The sequence below is a fragment of the Thermobia domestica genome, chromosome 3, assembly GCF_964235325.1.
Source record: "Thermobia domestica chromosome 3, izTheDome1.hap1.1, whole genome shotgun sequence".
Classification (NCBI taxonomy): Eukaryota; Metazoa; Arthropoda; class Insecta; order Zygentoma; family Lepismatidae; genus Thermobia; species Thermobia domestica.
Window position 1 is genome coordinate 158,975,721 of NC_137456.1, and position 26,187 is coordinate 159,001,907.

The 26,187-nt window shown below is 35.4% G+C and overlaps 1 protein-coding gene across 1 annotated transcript in view; it reads left to right on the forward strand.

Moving 5' to 3' along the window:
* Nucleotides 1–26,187, forward strand: part of LOC145680837 (arylsulfatase B-like) — a 53,676-nt gene that overhangs the window by 14,673 nt on the left and 12,816 nt on the right. The window contains exon 4 of the mRNA XM_081751943.1: nt 17,022–17,277. Within this exon, the coding sequence (XP_081608069.1) occupies nt 17,022–17,277 (256 nt within the window). The remainder of the gene's footprint in view (nt 1–17,021; nt 17,278–26,187) is intronic.

Below are 26,187 nucleotides of genomic sequence, written 5' to 3' on the forward strand. Positions count from 1 at the left end.
TTCCTGCTTGTACATAGACACCTAATGTTCGACGTGGTATGTTGAATTGTATACTTGCAGCGTTGACAGATAGTTGATTCTGGGTAACGCTGATCACAGCTTTCTTTAAATCCATTGATGACCACTTACAGTACTTTCCTTTATTCCGTCTGTCTGGCATTATCTGCAACTAAATTGAAGGAAAGGAGATTTGAAAATCGAACGAAAGGAGATATCACTGCCGTTGTTCTATTACGTCATGCACATTAGCATAGGTTCCAGTTTCGCCACTCTTTGTTCTGCATGGCGAAATTTCAAGCTATTCCAAAGACTACAAAAATGGTTTGACGACTCCCAATGTACAACACACAGCGTTACACATATCATTATAGAGATAAAGCTTTCATCTTCACAATGCAATACTTACTACAAATCTTCGAACCTTCCTTCTGGAACAATGGACCGTACTTCGTTGCTCTCGATCTTATAACAGCGCTATGTCTATGACATACACTGACTGCCTGTCTTTCGCACCTAGCTCCTACCCATCTAAATGCGACAAAATATGTTTACCATGCGCTATCTACCTATACACTAGCTCCATCTACCGACTTATGTCAACGTGTTCGGAAATACTGTATCTGGCAGAATTGCAAACATGGTGAAATTGCTCACACCTATCTTATATGATTTCAACGTCTGCATTTACATATTTTACTTCCTATGATAAATATTTTACAAAGTTATTAGTTGTTCACTAGGAATGGCCAAAATTTTCCAGAATTCGGAATCCGGAATCCCGATTCCTAAAAATGTATTTTCCGAAATTCGGAAAAATTCGCATTTCGGAAAAAATCAGGAATTCAAAACTTCCGGAATTTAAAAAAATCTGGATTTCGGAAAAATCCGGAATTTTTCCGAGTACGGAATTTTCTAAATTCAAGGATTTCTCGAAAATCCAGAATTTTTCCAATTTCTCGAAAATCCAGAATTTTTCCGAAGTTCGGAATTTTTCGAAATCTGGATTTTCCGAATTCCGGAAAGTAAAAATTCTGGAATTGGCCATCGCTATCCTTCACATTCCCGTTGAAAATGCCACATAAAAGTCTCGAACCGCCTTTAAATTACTCCGCCACCTATTGAAATATAGTTGAATTGACTGTAAATCTAAATACATTTATAATAACTTAATTGATTTAAAGTTGTCATAAGCTAGAGCAAAAACTAAATGAAAATATTGTATTATGATGAGAATTACGTCTTTATACAAAAGTTCAGTGTCCTCGTTAGTATGATGGTGTGTGTAAATGAAGTTGTTTGAAGTTGCAAGATTTGACACAAACACACAAAGATACTGAAAAATAACGTAATAAAAGCATTGCAAAAAGAGAAGCGAATGGAAATTTTCAAAAGGTTAACTTATATAAGCTGCAGATGAGCTCTAGGAGAAAATATAATGGTATGTCACATTTTCTAACTTTCGGGTAAACTGTTAAAAAAAAAGGTTCAACCTTCCCATGCAATTTAATGCAATGATACTTACCAAACAAGCTTGCCCTGTCATCTGCAAATACATTTTCGAAATTTAAATAGCTACATACTGTTTTGTATTTCAGTACCAAACCATTTCATATAATAACTCAATTTGACCGGAAGTGGCACATACCATTATGTTTGCTCGAGCCGCTCATATTTAACTTTATAAAAAAGTTGGGAAGTAAAAAGTTAAAAAAGAACTTTAGCGCAGAGTTTCGAAGAGGATTTACCACAAGTATGATGTTCTTTTGGAAACTTTAGGATGATGACTATGCTAACACCTTAGATGATATTAAAAATCACAGATTATGTAATATGCCATTACAGTCAAATGAAATTATGTTTTTAATAGGAGGGTGCCCGAAATTTTTTGCACCGACTGTACTTGATGTTTAACAAAAAATTTCTGGCTGTTCATATAATTCGTAATATCGTTCATTATTCTATTTCAAATTAACATGGAAAAACTGTAAAAAATTCATTGGGAATGATAGTTTTGGGAATCAATATCTTTATTTATATTTTAAATTAGTTATAAGTCTTGTATATGGATATGTAAATGGATTATTACAATTCTTACGGTGTCAGTGCTATCCGAAAATATAGATCCACTATTGGACGGAACTTTCCAGATCAAATAACCAATCTAAAATTCGACAGAATTTTCAGGACCACCCTTCACCTCTCTTTTAGATACCTAGGTCCTTCTAAAATCTAGTTTAATCCAGATTTTACCAAATTTTATTCGCTTCAAAGCCCCACCGCCAAAATGCTTAGTTTTGATTGGCTGATAAACCCACGCTATGATATTAGGGCGCAATTATTCCATTCCAAGCCGGAAAATCTTGTTGACAACAGCCAGATTTGGACCTTCCAGCTTAAAAGTCAGAAATGAGGTAGAAAAGCTGCAACAAGGTAACATTTGGGATTTTATTTAACATGTAAAACCGTCCAGGAAGCTGTGGAGCCGTAATTTGTTAAATGTCACAGTAAAAAAACCGGACTGAGGAGCTAAAATAGGAAGTGTAATTCAGGGACGCCATGTTTTGCCGATATCATTAGTGATGGACAGGTTCTGCGAAGTGCATCAGTTCGTTAGTTGTTCATAAACATCCACAGACAGTTTAGAAAGAGTAGTGTTTTTTCCCTTTAAATACTTTTATCCTTAAAATTACTCCTTTAAGAGTTACGTTAGGCCTGCCCCACTACCGTTCGTGTTCGTGTATATAGTGGATGTGATTTCTTTTTGTATTTACTCATTAGTAACATGGCGGTATTTAATTTCGTTGTAGTTAAGATAGGTAGAATAATGCACGTGTAAATTTACAGTAAGGGCTCCTATCTGACTCCCAAATTGGGAGTACGGCTTCCAGCGGGATGAGTTGAACATTTAGTTTGTTCCGGGTTCCTGCCCCTTCAGGGCAGGGGTCCTATTGCTAGCTAATACTCCGATATGTCCCCTCAGGGCATCGATTAAACAGGTCGAGTAAGAATGTGATTTAATAAATATAAGGGCCAGTTGGCCCTGTTCATTTCTTTCCTTTCGTTACCTTTCATAGAGCCGATTTAACATGGTAAAATCGGAATGATTTCTGTGTATATTTATTAGTATAACATGTATTAATGTAGTGTGTAGTATGAATGTGGCATGATGTGTCTTGTAGTTCGAGTAGTATGTGTATATTTGTAATGTAGTATCAGTGATAGTGATAATTAAGTGATGAAAGAGTGTGTTGGACAGTGTAGTATTTACTATGCGATAACTTTTTATTTTTTCCGTCATTAAGTGAACGTAATATAGTATAACAATTCCGTGTACAAGGTCACATTCAGTTGTTCAAGGGTTCATTATATCGTCGCTAGCCCTAGTGTCAGAAGTCAGTACTAACCGCCATTCTTCCGTCGAGGTGCTTAGTGATTTAGTTTTCATGAAATTGACCTTTCTTTCCGAAATAAAATCTAGAAGGTATAATTCACAGCCCATATGAATGTACAGTTAGGTCAAGTGACCCAAAAATTAATATATTCTGAAAATTTCAACATTCTGCATAGTCTAGAAATCTAAATATTTAAATAAATAAACAATACGTAAATTTTTAACAGAAGTCGGGCGATATGATGCTAGTTCTTCGCTTTGAAAATATATTAAATGTCCATTTTTCTTCGTGGCTGTAGAATTTCATTGTTGATGCAGAATTTTATAAACATTAGACATTATCGCAGATAATTCTATTTTCAGTGAACATACGTAGGATTTTTCTTTCTTTCGTTCTTAATAAAGCTACCAAGTATTACATAGTATTGTGTGTGTGTAAAAGAGTCTTGGGTTCGAGTGAGATTATCGTGCGGTGATCGGAATGGGAAAATGTTTGTAGTGATTATAGATTTTAAAGTATTATGATGAAATGTGTAAATAGGCTGGGCGTAGATAGAGGAAACAGGGTGTTTGTGGAATATAGCGTCGTGGCAAATGAATATTAATGTGAATATGAATATTAATAAGTATATGAATATTGTAGTAAATGAATATAGAATACAGGACACCCATATAGTTAAATATATAGTAGCCCAGTGAATACTTCGCCGCGTGTTGATATATAGATATTAAATAGATACGTGTGACTACAAACATCTCAGGTTCTGACCCCTGCACCATAATATCACGCGGACCGGAGGGCGATATATAGTCGGACTACGGTAATGCTTCGTAGTTTTATGTGTTATAATAGTAATCAACCATAGTAATACCATCTGATAGAATGGGTAGCATCATATAATCACTGACTAGACATATTAAATAATAAATTATGAAAAGACAATAGTAGTTAGACAACAGGGCTGTAGTGAATCATATCTTCTGGTCGGTTTTAAAAATAGAATGTACCACTCCGTGAGATTTTTTTTTTTCTTCACGTTACCTACTCAGGCTAGCTTACAATGTTCATGGAGGCGACAGCTCTGACTGGGTACAGAATCAAAACAATTAGTTATTGAAATTTATTTCGCGTACCCGGATGTCGACCCCTAGTCCCTTTAAGTATTTTCATTTCTTTTCTTAGTTTAATTAGACGAGGGAAATTAACGACATCCCAGACTGTGGCGTGTCTGCGCGGGGTAGCTATCGGTGAAGTTTGGCAATAGAAATCACCGATCCAAAATTCAGTTTATTTAATTTTTTTTTATTTTGGCAAATCACTAATTAGGGATATCTTAGCTATTACTCTAGTTTCATTACTGTCCTCGAACCTTCTTAGTTTTTCTAAGGGGTCGAATATTTTTTTTTTACTTAGAGATTTCAAAATTGGGGACGAAGTTATCAGGTCCCTTCCCCCTCTCCTTTTATCCTGCTGGTCTGGGCCGGATACGGGGATCGGATTTCAATCTTACAAACAAACTCTTGTGGGATTGGGATCTGATGGACACAGAACTTGCATCCTTGGCAGCAGGGCGCCCCCTTGAGTCTGCGTATTTGAGTAGACCGCCCCTTTTGGCATGTTAAGAATATTTTGGCTATGGATTTTGTTGAGAGCGAAATTCGACTTCTAACTTTGTAGCGTTAGTTATTTCTCACTTAAGTCTTTGGCGCCCCTATTCTTCGTCTTCCTTCTTCTCTATCTCTCTCTCTGTCTTCATTTCTTCAAGTTTTTTTTTTAATTTTTTCAACCTCCCCCCCCCCCAAGATTTTTAACTTGTTACTTACGATTTAGTTAACGTACAACTCTGATCTGAAATTACCAGCTGAGACGTTGCAAGACACGATTCATGGATAAAGTAGATAATGATCGGGTCCTCCATCACATTTTGACCTATCGCCGAAATGAACAAAGACTTAGTATTTGACGACACTTCGATTACGTTCTTTCACCGTCGTTCCTCTTAAGTTTTTTTTTAATCCGTTGGTCACTTTCCTTTCTGTTTTGGTTTTCAATTACTTTGTAGTTAACCTGGGCCCAGAAATTGTATTTTAGGTTATCCAGTTATATCTTTAGAAATGCTCTGTGTTACGTGCCTGCCTTCCAAAGTTTTTTTTTTCATGATTTAAGCACGAATTGAATATATAAAAGTGAAAATTTATAGACGCGCGGTATCAGATAAAATTTAATTTGTTTCTAAATGTAATGTTGGAAGTCATTTGTTTTCTTGGACAATGTTTGCAACCTTGTAAAAATTTTATTGTTGGGGTGATTAATTTAAATGTGTGCGCATTTATTATAAATATATATATATAGAGAGAGAAATAAATACTTCGAAATGTATGTGTAATTAGTATGTGAATATGATGTTAAAGTAAAAGTATGATATTAAATGTATTATGAATATATGTAAGAGCGCTCGTGTCGGTCCCCCTAAAAAAAAAAAAAACGTGTATTGGTTGCTATAGTTTACCAGAAGTCTTCCGACGAATTTAAGAATGTAGATTTTGTTAAGAATACCGCCGTGCACTTAAATAATTTTCCTTTTCTTCTGAATCAATGTAAGTGATAACCTCTGTACTTATATAATGGCATGCATTGAAAAAATATCGGCAGGTCTAAACGTAACCCACATCATAACAAATATTATCCCTGAACAATTAACCTAAAACCATTGTGGAAAGTGTACCTTGAATCCGTCTCACCTTCATGTGTATCCTGTGACTTGACCAGTTTTTTCTTTATCAATTTGAACCATCATACTCCGTACACCTGTGGAAGATCAATTTTTTTTTAATCCGAACCATGTATAAACATATACGAAAGTGATCCTAATGAAAGGTCTCGTGAAGTGTCCCAGTGTTGGATAAATAACTTGAAATTATTCGATTAATAAATTTGGAAATAGACCGTCTAAGAGGAGAAACCTCCTCTAGTGAAAGTTATTTTCTCGAAATCCCTAGATGGGTATAGACGTAGCAGTGTGCGATTGCAGATATAAACTGTCACTAGTTACAAACCAAATATAGACGACGAATGGTTTTGTAAACCAATAGATATATATATATATATATATAGAGAGAGAGAGAGAGATATATATAAATGACCACAAATTAAGTTAAATGGAGCGAAACGTTTTGGACACTACGACTAGTGCGTGAGTTGTGATTTGGACGCTCGAAATTATTAATATTTTAATATCTCGACGTGAGGTAGAGACTCATATAAGTTCTAATACACCAAAAAGTTTTTTTTTTCTTCTTTCCTCTTTGTCCAATTTTTTTTTTAGTGAAATAAGTTTTTTTTCTTTTGCGTATGTCGCAAATCATCACTTTGCTTTAGCATGCCCAAGATATGATACGTGTGATTACTTTTTTTCTTTTTCGTTTGTCAATATGATTGAATATATAAAAATTTACTAAAATATAACTCTTTGTATTCTATTGATATATAACCAAGAACTTGTGCGTTTAATATTTTCTTCATAATTATTTGTTTTGTCCTTTTTTTTTTTTTCACTATGAATGTAATAAACTATTTGTACCTTTGTAGTTAGTTGGTTTCCTTTAAACATATATACACTGTCCTGAGTGAGTGAGCGTGTGAATGCATGATAGATTTAGTATAAGTAATTTTAGTGATATCATTTGTCATATTAACATCTGTAATATATGTGTCATGTTTTAATATATATGTGTTAAGGTAAATAACCTAGGTCATGAAGGACCGCTACTAACGGTTTAAATCGGCTCTAGGAGTGAAACAAAAAAAATAGCAGGATAAGCCTAAATACGACATCTTTCTTCCAGGAAGTTGAGACTTTTATTGATGCGATACATAAATTTATATTGAGTTGATAAGTTTGATTTTTTTTTTCCTCGGCTAATTTATATGTGTGGTCGATCCTAGAGGACAGAGTTCAGATGCTGGATAGTTATCAGTCACCGGTCGGAATAACTTTACAAAGAATTAAATTTCACTTTTCTCATTTCCAGGTCTAGGTCTGGGCAACCCCATGATCGTTGTGCCTGGAGCTAGGTCTGGGTGGTATGAGGAAACATGTGTCTATTCCGAAGCATTCCAAAATTGATTAGTTGTTAATAACAGTTAGAATGATTCATCTTTCAACGACTCTCCCGACCTTTTACTATATTTCCGGAATTATCCAGTAATCTGTTTTCTCATTAAAATACCCTATTTCTTTTCTTTCTTCTTTACCTACCTCCTTCTTTTACCCTTCTACTTTCTTCTCTTTCTTTCCTATTTCTAAATGAAAGAAAACGGAGTCATGATTGAGAGTAGTCGCTATTGGCACGGTCAATAAGTTGTTTCGATGAGTTCTCTTCGGGAGTCCGATATGGAATAATTAACAATAACAAAAGGTTTATTGGAAGTTACTCTATTGGAAAATAATTTGGATTTCAATCAGTAAGTGATCTTTCGTAATCGTCCTCGTTAAAGAGAATTAAATTTTAGCGACTCCTCTACATTAGAGCTTCTCTTTTAAATTTTTGTTTTCTTTCAATTTTGGCTGACCGTGACAGGACCTGTTGCCCTAGAAACGACGGTTTCTATGGCAACGGACAAAAGTTTTTTCTTTCAATATTGGCGACCGTTGACATCGGATAGTTACCATGGAAACAATTGTTTTCCCTGGTAACGGATCTGAAATTATTTATTAAACACTGTTTAGGATCGAGCACATATTGACTTGGCCACAAAAGGTGCATAATTAAAAGTTACAGTGAGATTAAATAATTATAGTCATTGGCTGTTCTGCTATCTTTGTCTCTCTCTGTAGAAAGGGGGAAATGAAGGAATTTGTCAAATTCTAAAATTTGAAAATGCTGGAAGTTGACCCAAGGAGGGAATTAGATAGGAGTCCCTTAATTTATGAATAGTACCTGATTAATAAGTATTGTTAGTTTATAAGTATATAATTGCATGTGTGTTTATATTGTGTCCTTTTTGTACGGAAGCTATGGCAACCAATAGAGAAGTTGTCGTATCACACGAGAACGCGGAAGTCTCATGTACGCAATGTACTTTAGAAAGTAGTGAGAAAAGAGCTCGCGTCTCTCGTAGGCTAGTGAGGTGTCACGAATGTGGGCTGAAATGGATACATTTCAGTTGTAGTAATTTAGAGGATACTGCGGAAAATGCAGAAAAGGTCCGGGCTGGTGAGATAGTCAAATATTGTAAAGAATGTGAGGGGAAGCTCCACCAGTCGCGTGAACCCATGAGTTTATCCTCTGAAAAAGAAAATGAGCATCCCGATTCGGACGGTGAACGAGGGTATAGTACCCCGAAGAACCGAGGCCAAATATCTCCAGTGGAGATATCTGACCTCGATGATGATGAAAGTGATGGGGATCCAGTTGGTGATAAACCCAAAGAAAAGAAAAGGAAGACTGGGTCATCTAATAATGACGCTCTCCTCCTTTCATTACAACAAATGCTACAGGAAATGAGACGCGAAATGAATGAAAATAGCCGGGAAATGAGCCGCGAAATAAATGAAAAAATAGATAATAATAGCCGAGAGATGAGACGCGAAATGAATGAAAATAGCCTGGAAATGAGACGCGAAATGAATAAGAATAGCCGGGAAATGAATGAAAAAATAGATGCCTCGAACCGAGAAACCGAATCTCGATTCGAAGTATTAACTCACAAAATAGACAACATATGTTTGGACTTTGCTTCCTCAATAACCACATTGAGGCAGCAAACGTCTACTGAAATTGATTTGGTCAGATGCGAGGCTCAACAGTCCCTAAAGCAATTTCAGCAGGAGACTGAGGGTAAATTAGATAATGTAAATTCTGAAATCGAACAAATAGATACCAAATTGCACAAGATTAACAATAAATTAGAAACACAGCAGGCCGAAATTGATAGTTTAAAGTCAACCTTGTCAGATTTATCATTGAAAACCGAACTGGAAGTAACTGACCAGAAAGTTTCGAAAATTCAAAATGACATAGTAAATATTCGAAAAGAAATGACAAAATCTAGTCGCGAAAAATCAGAGATAACCTATCCTTTCCCCGGTAGCGATTCCTCAGGAATATTACCCGCTACAACTACCCGTGGCGCAGGAAAAGAAAATTTAATGTCGGTTGATGCACGGGATATTGCGACTCACTACCCCATGTATCGGTCAGAACCAAAGTCGTGGTTCAATTCTAATAGTGTGCCGAATCAGTCGAGTGTTGTGACGACTACGGTCACTAGCGTGAGTGCTCCCTCCTTACATGGAGGTATACAATCACATAGCGTGTTGCCGGGAAAAGGAGATGGGTGCCATTCTGAGTCGTTGTTCATGGGTGCGATTAGTCCGGGGATGGAGCCCAACATACTCAGTACGACCAACAAAATCCCTTTTAATTACATGGGGAGTTATAACACCGCTACTACGTCGTCGGTGGTAAATCCGGTGACGACTCCGATTGTGCAGGATAATATGTTAATTCCCAGTAACTATTCCCCTGCTTATGTTAGTATGAGCTCTAAAGTTTCCCTCCGGGATATTGAACATTTTCCCACTTTCGATGGGAACATTGCGAACTGGTTATCTCGTGTTTTCCTGCTACCTAAAAGGTGAACTCACAATTTCCAGAATCTTAAGCTTTTCAACTGTACTGAGGACAAAAAACGTGAACTTCTATCTCAATACCCAAAGTGAATGTTACACTGTCTCATTTGAGTGTATGAGTGTATGAGAGTATGAGTGAGTAGTTAGTTTATTAGTATTAATACATGTTAATTCTATTCAACAAAATTTTGTTATTCAAACAAAATTTTTTTTAACGACGCCGGGGAACTGTAATATGCCATTACAGTCAAATGAAATTATGTTTTTAATAGGAGGGTGCCCGAAATTTTTTGCACCGACTGTACTTGATGTTTAACAAAAAATTTCTGGCTGTTCATATAATTCGTAATATCGTTCATTATTCTATTTCAAATTAACATGGAAAAACTGTAAAAAATTCATTGGGAATGATAGTTTTGGGAATCAATATCTTTATTTATATTTTAAATTAGTTATAAGTCTTGTATATGGATATGTAAATGGATTATTACAATTCTTACGGTGTCAGTGCTATCCGAAAATATAGATCCACTATTGGACGGAACTTTCCAGATCAAATAACCAATCTAAAATTCGACAGAATTTTCAGGACCACCCTTCACCTCTCTTTTAGATACCTAGGTCCTTCTAAAATCTAGTTTAATCCAGATTTTACCAAATTTTATTCGCTTCAAAGCCCCACCGCCAAAATGCTTAGTTTTGATTGGCTGATAAACCCACGCTATGATATTAGGGCGCAATTATTCCATTCCAAGCCGGAAAATCTTGTTGACAACAGCCAGATTTGGACCTTCCAGCTTAAAAGTCAGAAATGAGGTAGAAAAGCTGCAACAAGGTAACATTTGGGATTTTATTTAACATGTAAAACCGTCCAGGAAGCTGTGGAGCCGTAATTTGTTAAATGTCACAGTAAAAAAACCGGACTGAGGAGCTAAAATAGGAAGTGTAATTCAGGGACGCCATGTTTTGCCGATATCATTAGTGATGGACAGGTTCTGCGAAGTGCATCAGTTCGTTAGTTGTTCATAAACATCCACAGACAGTTTAGAAAGAGTAGTGTTTTTTCCCTTTAAATACTTTTATCCTTAAAATTACTCCTTTAAGAGTTACGTTAGGCCTGCCCCACTACCGTTCGTGTTCGTGTATATAGTGGATGTGATTTCTTTTTGTATTTACTCATTAGTAACATGGCGGTATTTAATTTCGTTGTAGTTAAGATAGGTAGAATAATGCACGTGTAAATTTACAGTAAGGGCTCCTATCTGACTCCCAAATTGGGAGTACGGCTTCCAGCGGGATGAGTTGAACATTTAGTTTGTTCCGGGTTCCTGCCCCTTCAGGGCAGGGGTCCTATTGCTAGCTAATACTCCGATATGTCCCCTCAGGGCATCGATTAAACAGGTCGAGTAAGAATGTGATTTAATAAATATAAGGGCCAGTTGGCCCTGTTCATTTCTTTCCTTTCGTTACCTTTCATAGAGCCGATTTAACATGGTAAAATCGGAATGATTTCTGTGTATATTTATTAGTATAACATGTATTAATGTAGTGTGTAGTATGAATGTGGCATGATGTGTCTTGTAGTTCGAGTAGTATGTGTATATTTGTAATGTAGTATCAGTGATAGTGATAATTAAGTGATGAAAGAGTGTGTTGGACAGTGTAGTATTTACTATGCGATAACTTTTTATTTTTTCCGTCATTAAGTGAACGTAATATAGTATAACAATTCCGTGTACAAGGTCACATTCAGTTGTTCAAGGGTTCATTATATCGTCGCTAGCCCTAGTGTCAGAAGTCAGTACTAACCGCCATTCTTCCGTCGAGGTGCTTAGTGATTTAGTTTTCATGAAATTGACCTTTCTTTCCGAAATAAAATCTAGAAGGTATAATTCACAGCCCATATGAATGTACAGTTAGGTCAAGTGACCCAAAAATTAATATATTCTGAAAATTTCAACATTCTGCATAGTCTAGAAATCTAAATATTTAAATAAATAAACAATACGTAAATTTTTAACAGAAGTCGGGCGATATGATGCTAGTTCTTCGCTTTGAAAATATATTAAATGTCCATTTTTCTTCGTGGCTGTAGAATTTCATTGTTGATGCAGAATTTTATAAACATTAGACATTATCGCAGATAATTCTATTTTCAGTGAACATACGTAGGATTTTTCTTTCTTTCGTTCTTAATAAAGCTACCAAGTATTACATAGTATTGTGTGTGTGTAAAAGAGTCTTGGGTTCGAGTGAGATTATCGTGCGGTGATCGGAATGGGAAAATGTTTGTAGTGATTATAGATTTTAAAGTATTATGATGAAATGTGTAAATAGGCTGGGCGTAGATAGAGGAAACAGGGTGTTTGTGGAATATAGCGTCGTGGCAAATGAATATTAATGTGAATATGAATATTAATAAGTATATGAATATTGTAGTAAATGAATATAGAATACAGGACACCCATATAGTTAAATATATAGTAGCCCAGTGAATACTTCGCCGCGTGTTGATATATAGATATTAAATAGATACGTGTGACTACAAACATCTCAGGTTCTGACCCCTGCACCATAATATCACGCGGACCGGAGGGCGATATATAGTCGGACTACGGTAATGCTTCGTAGTTTTATGTGTTATAATAGTAATCAACCATAGTAATACCATCTGATAGAATGGGTAGCATCATATAATCACTGACTAGACATATTAAATAATAAATTATGAAAAGACAATAGTAGTTAGACAACAGGGCTGTAGTGAATCATATCTTCTGGTCGGTTTTAAAAATAGAATGTACCACTCCGTGAGATTTTTTTTTTTCTTCACGTTACCTACTCAGGCTAGCTTACAATGTTCATGGAGGCGACAGCTCTGACTGGGTACAGAATCAAAACAATTAGTTATTGAAATTTATTTCGCGTACCCGGATGTCGACCCCTAGTCCCTTTAAGTATTTTCATTTCTTTTCTTAGTTTAATTAGACGAGGGAAATTAACGACATCCCAGACTGTGGCGTGTCTGCGCGGGGTAGCTATCGGTGAAGTTTGGCAATAGAAATCACCGATCCAAAATTCAGTTTATTTAATTTTTTTTTATTTTGGCAAATCACTAATTAGGGATATCTTAGCTATTACTCTAGTTTCATTACTGTCCTCGAACCTTCTTAGTTTTTCTAAGGGGTCGAATATTTTTTTTTTACTTAGAGATTTCAAAATTGGGGACGAAGTTATCAGGTCCCTTCCCCCTCTCCTTTTATCCTGCTGGTCTGGGCCGGATACGGGGATCGGATTTCAATCTTACAAACAAACTCTTGTGGGATTGGGATCTGATGGACACAGAACTTGCATCCTTGGCAGCAGGGCGCCCCCTTGAGTCTGCGTATTTGAGTAGACCGCCCCTTTTGGCATGTTAAGAATATTTTGGCTATGGATTTTGTTGAGAGCGAAATTCGACTTCTAACTTTGTAGCGTTAGTTATTTCTCACTTAAGTCTTTGGCGCCCCTATTCTTCGTCTTCCTTCTTCTCTATCTCTCTCTCTGTCTTCATTTCTTCAAGTTTTTTTTTTAATTTTTTCAACCTCCCCCCCCCCCAAGATTTTTAACTTGTTACTTACGATTTAGTTAACGTACAACTCTGATCTGAAATTACCAGCTGAGACGTTGCAAGACACGATTCATGGATAAAGTAGATAATGATCGGGTCCTCCATCACATTTTGACCTATCGCCGAAATGAACAAAGACTTAGTATTTGACGACACTTCGATTACGTTCTTTCACCGTCGTTCCTCTTAAGTTTTTTTTTAATCCGTTGGTCACTTTCCTTTCTGTTTTGGTTTTCAATTACTTTGTAGTTAACCTGGGCCCAGAAATTGTATTTTAGGTTATCCAGTTATATCTTTAGAAATGCTCTGTGTTACGTGCCTGCCTTCCAAAGTTTTTTTTTTCATGATTTAAGCACGAATTGAATATATAAAAGTGAAAATTTATAGACGCGCGGTATCAGATAAAATTTAATTTGTTTCTAAATGTAATGTTGGAAGTCATTTGTTTTCTTGGACAATGTTTGCAACCTTGTAAAAATTTTATTGTTGGGGTGATTAATTTAAATGTGTGCGCATTTATTATAAATATATATATATATAGAGAGAAATAAATACTTCGAAATGTATGTGTAATTAGTATGTGAATATGATGTTAAAGTAAAAGTATGATATTAAATGTATTATGAATATATGTAAGAGCGCTCGTGTCGGTCCCCCTAAAAAAAAAAAAAAAACGTGTATTGGTTGCTATAGTTTACCAGAAGTCTTCCGACGAATTTAAGAATGTAGATTTTGTTAAGAATACCGCCGTGCACTTAAATAATTTTCCTTTTCTTCTGAATCAATGTAAGTGATAACCTCTGTACTTATATAATGGCATGCATTGAAAAAATATCGGCAGGTCTAAACGTAACCCACATCATAACAAATATTATCCCTGAACAATTAACCTAAAACCATTGTGGAAAGTGTACCTTGAATCCGTCTCACCTTCATGTGTATCCTGTGACTTGACCAGTTTTTTCTTTATCAATTTGAACCATCATACTCCGTACACCTGTGGAAGATCAATTTTTTTTTAATCCGAACCATGTATAAACATATACGAAAGTGATCCTAATGAAAGGTCTCGTGAAGTGTCCCAGTGTTGGATAAATAACTTGAAATTATTCGATTAATAAATTTGGAAATAGACCGTCTAAGAGGAGAAACCTCCTCTAGTGAAAGTTATTTTCTCGAAATCCCTAGATGGGTATAGACGTAGCAGTGTGCGATTGCAGATATAAACTGTCACTAGTTACAAACCAAATATAGACGACGAATGGTTTTGTAAACCAATAGATATATATATATATATATATATATAGAGAGAGAGAGATATATATAAATGACCACAAATTAAGTTAAATGGAGCGAAACGTTTTGGACACTACGACTAGTGCGTGAGTTGTGATTTGGACGCTCGAAATTATTAATATTTTAATATCTCGACGTGAGGTAGAGACTCATATAAGTTCTAATACACCAAAAAGTTTTTTTTTTCTTCTTTCCTCTTTGTCCAATTTTTTTTTTAGTGAAATAAGTTTTTTTTCTTTTGCGTATGTCGCAAATCATCACTTTGCTTTAGCATGCCCAAGATATGATACGTGTGATTACTTTTTTTCTTTTTCGTTTGTCAATATGATTGAATATATAAAAATTTACTAAAATATAACTCTTTGTATTCTATTGATATATAACCAAGAACTTGTGCGTTTAATATTTTCTTCATAATTATTTGTTTTGTCCTTTTTTTTTTTTCACTATGAATGTAATAAACTATTTGTACCTTTGTAGTTAGTTGGTTTCCTTTAAACATATATACACTGTCCTGAGTGAGTGAGCGTGTGAATGCATGATAGATTTAGTATAAGTAATTTTAGTGATATCATTTGTCATATTAACATCTGTAATATATGTGTCATGTTTTAATATATATGTGTTAAGGTAAATAACCTAGGTCATGAAGGACCGCTACTAACGGTTTAAATCGGCTCTAGGAGTGAAACAAAAAAAATAGCAGGATAAGCCTAAATACGACATCTTTCTTCCAGGAAGTTGAGACTTTTATTGATGCGATACATAAATTTATATTGAGTTGATAAGTTTGATTTTTTTTTTCCTCGGCTAATTTATATGTGTGGTCGATCCTAGAGGACAGAGTTCAGATGCTGGATAGTTATCAGTCACCGGTCGGAATAACTTTACAAAGAATTAAATTTCACTTTTCTCATTTCCAGGTCTAGGTCTGGGCAACCCCATGATCGTTGTGCCTGGAGCTAGGTCTGGGTGGTATGAGGAAACATGTGTCTATTCCGAAGCATTCCAAAATTGATTAGTTGTTAATAACAGTTAGAATGATTCATCTTTCAACGACTCTCCCGACCTTTTACTATATTTCCGGAATTATCCAGTAATCTGTTTTCTCATTAAAATACCCTATTTCTTTTCTTTCTTCTTTACCTACCTCCTTCTTTTACCCTTCTACTTTCTTCTCTTTCTTTCCTATTTCTAAATGAAAGAAAACGGAGTCATGATTGAGAGTAGTCGCTATTGGCACGGTCAATAAGTTGTTTCGATGAGTTCTCTTCGGGAGTCCGATATGGAATAATTAACAATAACAAAAGGTTTATTGGAAGTTACTCTATTGGAAAATAATTTGGATTTCAATCAGTAAGTGATCTTTCGTAATCGTCCTCGTTAAAGAGAATTAAATTTTAGCGACTCCTCTACATTAGAGCTTCTCTTTTAAATTTTTGTTTTCTTTCAATTTTGGCTGACCGTGACAGGACCTGTTGCCCTAGAAACGACGGTTTCTATGGCAACGGACAAAAGTTTTCTTTCAATTATACCTAGCTAAAAGTAATAAAATTACACAATCGCTTTCATCCTCAATGAGATAGAGTATTCAGATAAATTATCCATAACTTTAAGTTACAATATCCAGCAAATTTAAACACAAAAAAACTGCAGAAATAATAATAATAATAATAATAATAATAATAATAATAATAATAATAATAATAATAATAATAATAATAATAATAATAATAATAATAATAATAATAGTTCTACAGTAACATTTTCAGTAGATATAAATACCTTCTTTATCAGTCTCGAATTCATGGTTCATTATAACTTTACGCTCCTTTACGTCATCAGGCTATATGAGATGGCACCTAATGTTTCAAGTGGGATGCGAACTACTACTTGGGTTTGTGTCCAAGACAAGTAACCCTATCTGGAATCGAATCCGGTGCACAGAAATACGAGTAATTTTCAAGATTTTCGTAATGTCATATTTAAGTTCATGTTCAACAATTTTCTATAGCTCAATTTTTCTTTCTAGATACGTATAAGAAAAATATAAAATCCTACACTTGAATAAAACTATTTTCAATTTTAGCGCCGTCCATTCAGAGGACTGGACATAAGAAGAAATTTGGACCCTGATTGGACTACGATTGGGGAATATTCAACTGATCTGTTTACCAGAGAGGCAGAAGACATAATCCATAATCATAACACTTCTAAACCGTTGTTCCTATTCTTGTCACATCTTGCACCGCATGCTGGCAATCTCTATGACCCTCTTCAAGCACCAGAGGAAACTATTAAGAAGTTTTCCTACATCAAGGACGAAAATAGGAGGAAATATGCTGGTACGAGGCTTACCTAAATCTTGCTCAAAATTTCACTTTCTCTTACGGAATAGACTTGTGCAAAAGTCAGTTAACTTATACGGCCCATACACTATCAGTTTAACTGAAGGGAAACTTGATCGTGACGTCAGAACTGAAGGAAAGACTGTACGAGCTGAAGAAATTCGTTCAGTTCAATCCATTCATCATGAGGTTATTTGGACTGAAGAACGGTTATTTTGGACTGAACAAACGAACCGTCTTTTGCAACGATAACAGTGCTATTAACTGAACTGAAGGAAACACATAGTTGTCTCAGTTCAGGTTCTGTCATCATGGCAGCTAGTAAAATTAGGCATTGTTGGCTTTCATTGAAGCCTACCGTGCTCATCCTAAACTTTGGGACATGCAACATGTATATTATGCAAATAGGTATAAAAGAGGGGAGGCGTATGATGTATAACTTAATAAAGTAAAAGAGTCGGAACCTGAGGCGACACGCGATACTGTTATTTTAAAAAAATAGACAATCTACGGTTGACATTTAGAAAGGAACTATGGGATCCAAGAAATCGGGGACTGGAGGTGAGGAAGTATATGTTCCAAAGCTTTGGTATTTCCAGGAACTTATGTTTCTAGTTGACCAGGAAACTGCTGAATCCAATATATCCACTGCAACTCTGCAAAGTGATGAGACGGAAGACACAAACGATTTAGTAAGTGCACTCCACAGAACATCTGATGAAACTGAACGAACTGAAGGACTGAACTCGATTAATTGACGATACTCCACACACTATCAGTTCAGTCCATCGTAGTACTATCGGTTACGTCAGTTGGACTGATCAGTTGAAACTGATAGTGTATGGGCTCCTTTACCCAATATTCAAGTTTAGTTGCAAAAGTCAATTACTTTGTGGACCCACATACAAATTGTGCAAACTGTCTGTTGTTCTTTGCAAGGCTTTGTACTTTTGAACATAAACAGTTTAGCATATTTTTTCGGTAAACTAACTTTTGTACTGTTCAGTTACATGTCCTAGTGCCATACTCATCCATGTTAAATAGGCTTCCCAGACGTCCCGGTTTGACCGTGACAGTCTCGGTTTTGAGGGATTGTTCAGGTCGGTTTCGTGTTTAATCCTGGTCAGACAGAGAAATTTAATTTTTAGTCGCTAAGTTATCTAACAACTTCTAGCGCTTTTTTCCATGCAGAAGTTTAACGGAAGAGTCAGTGAGAGGACTAATGCTCTGCAAAATGAATGACTTGCAGTGATTTCTTCGATAAAACAAAGAACAATAAGTACTTTTGGAGAAAAAAGTTCATTCAAGTGAAAAGAGTTTATAAGCCTGAACAATGAGCAGTAGTTCTTTCTTTCTTTCTCGTTTTGCGGATGTTAAACTAGTTACTTTAAATTCTGTCTTGCTAACAATTTGTTTTCTGTCTATCTATCTATATATCTATCTACTTCAGCAGAAACAAGCCTTGAGAGAAACTGCTTGAGAAATTAGAACACCAAAATTGACTACTGAACACCACATTTTTATACTAAAATATGTCAGAATGATTTCTGCTTTATTATTATTACTATTACTATTATTATTATTTGGTAGGCCTACTACAAATTAAACTATTTCCTTTACTAATATTTATGCAGTGTAAATTTGTTTGAATTTTGAGTGGTGTGTAAGAATATATTTTATAATAGAATTTTGAAAAATATGCACATGAATCTTCATTGTGCATGTCTCTTCTCAAGTTGACGATTTATCACAAGAATTTTTGATAAAATATTGACATTAAAAATGTCTCGGTTTGAAGCTTCAGAAATCTGGCAAGTCTAATGCTAAATAAATTAGTTCCAAATTCATTTTAATTTAATATTAAATTCAAATAGAATTTGCTAACCTTAATGCCAAGTATGCCTATATATTCAACCATGTAAAAATGTATAGAAGAAATTGATTGAAATATCATAGTATAGAAAGAGAACTTTGATTTGGATTTGGATTATTGCAGGGAAAAGAGCAAGTTCTACAATCTCAATATCTCAAAATTGTTTCTTTTTTTTAATTATAAACATTTAGTGCTCTTTTGGGTAATCATCATCTCACATAGTTTTACTTAGGGTTGCGTACGATACGAAAGTTGAGGCTGTCTCGTCTCAAAAGGATGTCATGAAAGTTATGTCTTATCTTGGTATGAAAATCCTGTACAGCATTTCTATTCGAAGACCTCTATCTCTTCACGAAAATTTTGTCTCGTTTCACATCGTGGGCAACCCCAATTCAAAAAGACGAATTTTGGTTAGGTCGTTTCTCATTTAAGTATAAAAATAAATTTCCATTATTGTTCTTTCTAATATTTTTCTTCGTATTAACTGGAAAGACACGTGACTTTGTAACTACTTAAGAGAGCTTTCTCTGGGATAAACTTCTGGTAAGGAATTTTGGTGAACATTCCTATACAATCATTGTATTTCGTGCTAAATCATAAAAGCACTTCGAAACATCGGGGATTTGAAATATACTACCTGCAAGCAGAAATAATTTTCAATATCACAGTAATGATAGGGAGCTTGATACGGGTCATCCCCTTCGCCTACAACACTGTGAGTTCTATCGCTTTCCCCATAGTTTATTAAGTGTACGTGTGGTTCCAGGTGAGTCAGGGAGTAATAAAATTATACGTATATATATAGTCTATTGAGTGTTGATTTCATACATGTGATAGTTTCCATAAATTGACTATAGAGAATCCACTGCTTGGTTCAAGTTACAAATGTGTGCCATTTATAATTAGCGTTGCCAGCTTTATTTTTCTGGTCAACCGGCCAACTACTTTTATCCGATATACCTTAATAAAAGGATATTGCAATCAACAATTGTCTCTTTCCTTTGTACTTCAGGGTAATAAAATAGGTTAGAGTACAGTTTACATTATTATGCTGCACCATTTCATTAACAACAATAAGAATTACGTAGCTGGGGCACGGTGACTCAGTGGTAGATTGCTTACCTCTGGTGCGTGGGGTCCTTAGTTCAGTCCTCGGCCAAGTGAGTTTGTGGTAGACAACAACGTGTCCATGGGTTTTCTAGGGATGCTACCGTCTCCTCCCACATTCTCGTTCCACCAATTCTTCTATCATCATTCATTTGTCTTAACCATTCGCCTCCCTGAACCTAAAGGGCATAATCTTGGGATGTAAAATTAAAAGATTTCATTTCATTTTTTTTTATTACATAACTATGATTTCTTTGAATTGCTACAACTTGTTTTCAGTTCTGAATAATTTATCTATGGATTAAATAAGTTTGGGAAGCTAAATAACGTCTATACTATTTCAAAGAATTCTTGAATTCACAAATGAGATTATTGACAAAGGACATTACAGTCTAACTGTACAAAACTACAAAACAACAGCAGATAATTTTTGTACTACTTGATACTTAGACTGCTAAATAATGAAAAAAAAAGAAAATAGAAAAAAAGAAAAAAAGAAAAAGAAAAAAAGAAAAAAGACTTGTTGAATTTTTCCTTTCGGAAAATAGTTGATTCTTACTAATTGTGAGACAAGAAAGACGAATCTGACCTCATATTTCTTTTATTAGCTACTGTTTTTGAGAAACAGATGTTGTAATGTAGCATTGGGTGTCAATACTTTATATTATGTATTACATAATATGTATTTCCATCTTTATTCAATGCCTTTGCAAACTGTTTCATTAACCCTTGTTTAATATGTAATGGAAGCAGGAGGATGCTCTTTGTAGGAACTAAAGGGAGATGTATATTCTTCTCACCAGGCCGGAAATCCCTTCTTGGAGGTCACATCTTTCTGATGTAATGGGAAGACTTGTCCCGACTATCCCATTCACACAGAAAACAGTGGTATTTGGTGAAACCCAGTTGCAACCCTAACACAATAGCGATTAACTTAGGTCTCTGCGTAACAGCCATTGATGAACATTGTATTGACTTGCTGTGAATATTTATTTCATGTTTTGATATGTTTCCTTCATATAGACAGCATAAACCAATAGGCACTGATGAAAGAGAATTAGAATTGTGGAGCAGGACCACTTTCATACTAAATTTAGAGCTGTCTATGAACAGTCTCCATCCTGTGGTTTGTATTTGAAATGAAATTTGTTCATCAAAATAATTACACCATGACAAAATACTACTGTATCCTGCTGTGTGAAATAAGCCTCAAACTGCTTTTGACGATTCCTGTACATTGACACTTTCATATCATCTTGTAATAAGTTCCATTCCTTAAGTCTTGATGCATCAAGCTCAGCTTTTTCCTTAGGCGCCTAAAGATCTAGAATGAAAAAATTAAGTTCGGTATGTGAAAGTAGGTGTAGCTCCTTCAGTGTTGGACTGTGCGTCACAATTTCCGTATGAGGGCCCTTGTGCTGTCTCCATGTCATATGTGTCCTCTTTGTTTTGCACACTATATTCGTTTGAAGGACTAGGTACAGCGACAGCTTTGCCATGAGAGTTCGGTCTGAGGGCTGACGGGATTTTGGGGTCTTTCTTCTTTTTGGACACTCCGGGCCTTATGCAGAGTCGTTTTGACGCATGGTCAGTGCCATACTAAAGAGTTCGACTAACATAAATTTCGTGCAGTATTCAGGCTTTCAGTATGACGCTAATCATACGGCAAAACGACTCCGCATAAGACCTTCCATATCTAATTGGTGGTACCAAACAAAAATAACAGTTGTTGAAATGATTAGTTGGCTCCCTCCACACAACTGGAATGCCAAACTTCATTAAATGACCCTTGTTTTCTAACTATGCACGTAGATTCACGCAGCAACTTTTCTTGCATCATATATGAAGTACCCGTAGATTACACTGACTACTACTTACACACCAAAATATTGAAAAATTGCTGTTCCCACAAGCGGCGTCAATGGACATTTCTGCTTTATACATGTGACTTCACCCCACACATAACATAAATTGTTTGGACTGCTGACACATTGGCAATGCATGTTGCCTTATTTAATCACTCATCATCCTTTAACACATCTGGATGGAAAAAAAGAAAATCATCATTATAAATTCAATTTATGTAGTTGTCACTTTAGTATATTTTACTACATTTTAGTATACTTAAAACCTTATGTTTTAATTGCAAACGGGACTATGAATAATGACGTCACCATATGCGATATCAAAATGGTGTTCGCAGGAACATTCCCAAAATGCAAACGTATTAGTGTTTCGTGCTCTCACCCAGAGTCGTTCTAGAGGGTCCCAAACGTCTAGAAAGGGAGTTTTCAAAGAAATTTCACGATTTTCCTAAATTTCCCTTTTCTCGTATGTGATAGTAGCATAGTCGATATAGAATTTGAAAGTATACATCATTCTACAGAGAATGACGTATTAATTATGATATTCTGATGAAAACTGTTGGATCAGTACCTACTTAATAACAAGGTCTTTGCAGTTGCTTGAAAACGCCATTATCACACACTGAAATTGGCTGTTTCTTGAAAACAACTGTATGATTTTATTTCCCATTTCGTGTTTGTGGGACTCAATTTAACAATTTGTGACTAAATTCATTTCAGAAACATTTTCATTGTTGACCGGTAATATGTTTCCTTCTTGTAGTGCTATAACTGGACCTAGAACTTTTAAATGTATCAATGGAACAAGAAATTAAAATAAATAACGCCAAGTTTATTGCTTAAGTTTTATACGCGTATTTCAATTTTGTTTAACTAAACAAGGGAAATTCTTGTCAACTTGTAACATTTTGTAGCAAAATTTATAACTGTTTTTAGTGTTGTTCAGGAACAAGATAAGACAAAAAAAAAAAAAAGTTTTCTAACAAGGATATTATGACAATATGGCCTTGTGTCTATCTTGAATAAAGAAAAACAAAAACACAGCTTTCTTACAAGGCTGGCTAGAATATTTATTATAAAAAAATAAAAAAATAAACTACGAAAGTAACGGTTTCGGAAGTATAGCACTTCCTTCCTCAGACTACACTCTCCAGACCACACACTACAACTCTAGTGTTTTTGTTTTTCTTTATTAAAGTTTTCTACTGTAGTTCGTTTCGTAAATTTTTAGAACTTTCGTCTTGCCTTGATTCTCGAAGAATTCTTTGTCGTCTCATCTCGATTCTCGAAGAATTCTTTCTCGTCTCATCTGGATTCTCGAAGAATTCTTTCTCGTCTCATCTCGATTCTCGAGGAATTCTTTGTCGTCTCATTTCGATTCTCGAAGAATTCTTTTTCGTCTCATCTCGATTCTCGAATAATTCTTTCTCGTCTCATCTGGATTCTCGAATAATTCTTTCTCGTCTCATCTCGATTTTCGAGGAATTCTTTGTCGTCTCATTTCGATTCTCGAAGAATTCTTTTTCGTCTCTTCTCGATTCTCGAATAATTCTTTCTCGTCTCATCTGGATTCTCGAAGAATTATTTCTCGTCTCATCTCGATTTTCGAGGAATTCTTTCTCGTCTCATTTCGATTCTCGAAGAATTCTTTTTCGTCTCATCTTAATTCTCGAAGAATTGTTTTTCGTCTCATCTCGATTATCAGAAGTCTTTCTGGTCTCATCTAGTTAATTTAGAAGTTATCAAATTCCTTCTGTATTGCGAAAAGTCCACGAAAGATGTGATATAATAATATTTATGCCATGTTTATTATTGGAGTATATTGTGTAATGACTTGTATACCTTTAAGCATTGACATGTTTATTTTGTTCGTACAATAACCTTATTACTTTATAGTTTTTATACTACTCATCATGTACAGTAACATTAAACGGTGTTTAAGATCTAAGACTTGGGTGAACTAGTATTGCCAACGAGACTTGAGAATTGCTTCGTCTTGTCTCCAATTTGAAAATGTACGTCTTATCTCGTGATCAACATTAATTGCACAGCCCCCCTTCCGACACACACAATAAAAGTTCTGTGCACTGGACCCCAGAATATGGAATTGATGTATTTTGTTACACAGAATCCAAATTTCAAACCCTAGGACGACTGACCATGCCAATTCTATTTTGTAGGCAAAAAATGGGTGTCCTCCCTGTCCAAAATCGCTCAAATTTTTCGCTCATAAAAAATTGGCACGCTCACTAGTCCTGGTTTTTCAAAATTTGGATTCTATGTAAAAAAAAAAAAAAATCATCGAATCCATACCATGGGGTCCGGTGTACAGAATTTTTATTTTTTTATGGCTGTATTATTTCTCAAAATCAAACTTTTCACACAGAAGAGTTTGGAAGTCAAGAAACTGTTTGGCTCTTATCTTTCTCTAGAAATTCAACAAATTACATGGAGATATCGAAATGCACTAAAAGTTCAACGGTCTATTATTACTCCATACGTGTTTCACCCTACTGATAATGTTTTCTACGTAAGCGTTGCTTGGGGGAATAGTAAATATGATGATGCACAATGTTAATTAAATTTGGATTCCAGCCACTGTAACACATTTCAATAAAGTCCCGACTTACAAAATTTGTTAATTAATTAACATACCTTTAGCTGAAAGTATACGCGTAATTCTTGTAAATATAAAAGAATCAAACGAAAAATGTTCGGTCTGACTAATGAATCGGACACTAGATAACGAATAGTAAAACTGACTGTTCGGTTGAAGACCGGACGATTGATAACAACTATTTGCGACACAGGGTAAGAGTCATTAAGACAAACATGACGTTGTAAAGAACTTGTTGCAGCAGACAGAAGATATACAAGTTCATACGATGGGGGAAATATGTGTGCATTTCTAAGGTAAAAGTGAGGGGGAACGCGGGTGGGGGGAAATCGTCCCCTCACTTCCAGAAAATATCTGTGGCGTCTCTCGCTTTCTAAAAGAATTACAAAATTCTTTAGTAAAGTTAGGCACTGGGGACGGCTTGACGTCATGCGTCCCCCTTCCTTTTGAGATCCACTTTTATCCCTGATGCATTTAGTATTGATGTCTGCATATAAGCAAAAAACTCAGCAACAATTAATCAACTCACATATTTTGTCTCCAATTAGAGTTTCAGAAAATTCCCCAAAACGATCTGTCGTAAACTTTAACACCCTAACTTTTAGAATGAAATGATTCATTTTTAATCTATGCTAGGCCTACTTCTGTTATTTTAGCCACCAGAAACCTCCAGTGTCTAAACAAATAATGCTTAATTTCCATGTTCAGTAATAATAAAATGTCATACTACTCAGTTTAACAATTTTAGGATTTTTGGTAACTTTTGTTACCATGGCGTAGTATGCCTTTGACCGCTTATTTAGGTTCTATAACAGGTATTTAAGCCATTTCTTTTTATTAGTCAAGTCAAGGATGGACCAGAGAACGCCCAGATGCGTTTTGGAACCGGATGGTCAACTTCGCGGAAACAAGTGAAGGCGGAGGGGTGTGACTTTTTTATTTTTACTTAAGGCAAATTTCAAAATTTTTTCATGCCTTCAGTTTTCACAATACCAAATTGGAACGTTGCATACAGTAGATTGTATATATCTTCGGGTATTTCTCAAATTTTTCTGAGATTCCTACGTGAAACCGGATTTGGGCACAAGGGACGCAAGTGTTCCGAGGGGGTGATTTTTTCCAGAAAAATTTCCGGTTTTACTCGATTTTCCTGGTTCAGGTATATGATACGTACATGTGAGTGGTACCGTTGGAAGGAGCTTGGTATACTAAAGAAACTAACGTTTGAACCATGACTCTAGGCCAAATAGGAATGACGCAGTAAATTTTTATTTTATATATATATATATAGGGCTTGGACAAAAATCTAATACGTTTGCAAAAGTTTGAAAATCATACCTAGTAGTATGGTGTAGGGCCTCCTTTTGCGTCCAAAAAGCTTGGATTCGACGTGGAATGGACGTATACAGCTCTTGAATCGTGGTGTGTGGAATTTTGTACCATTG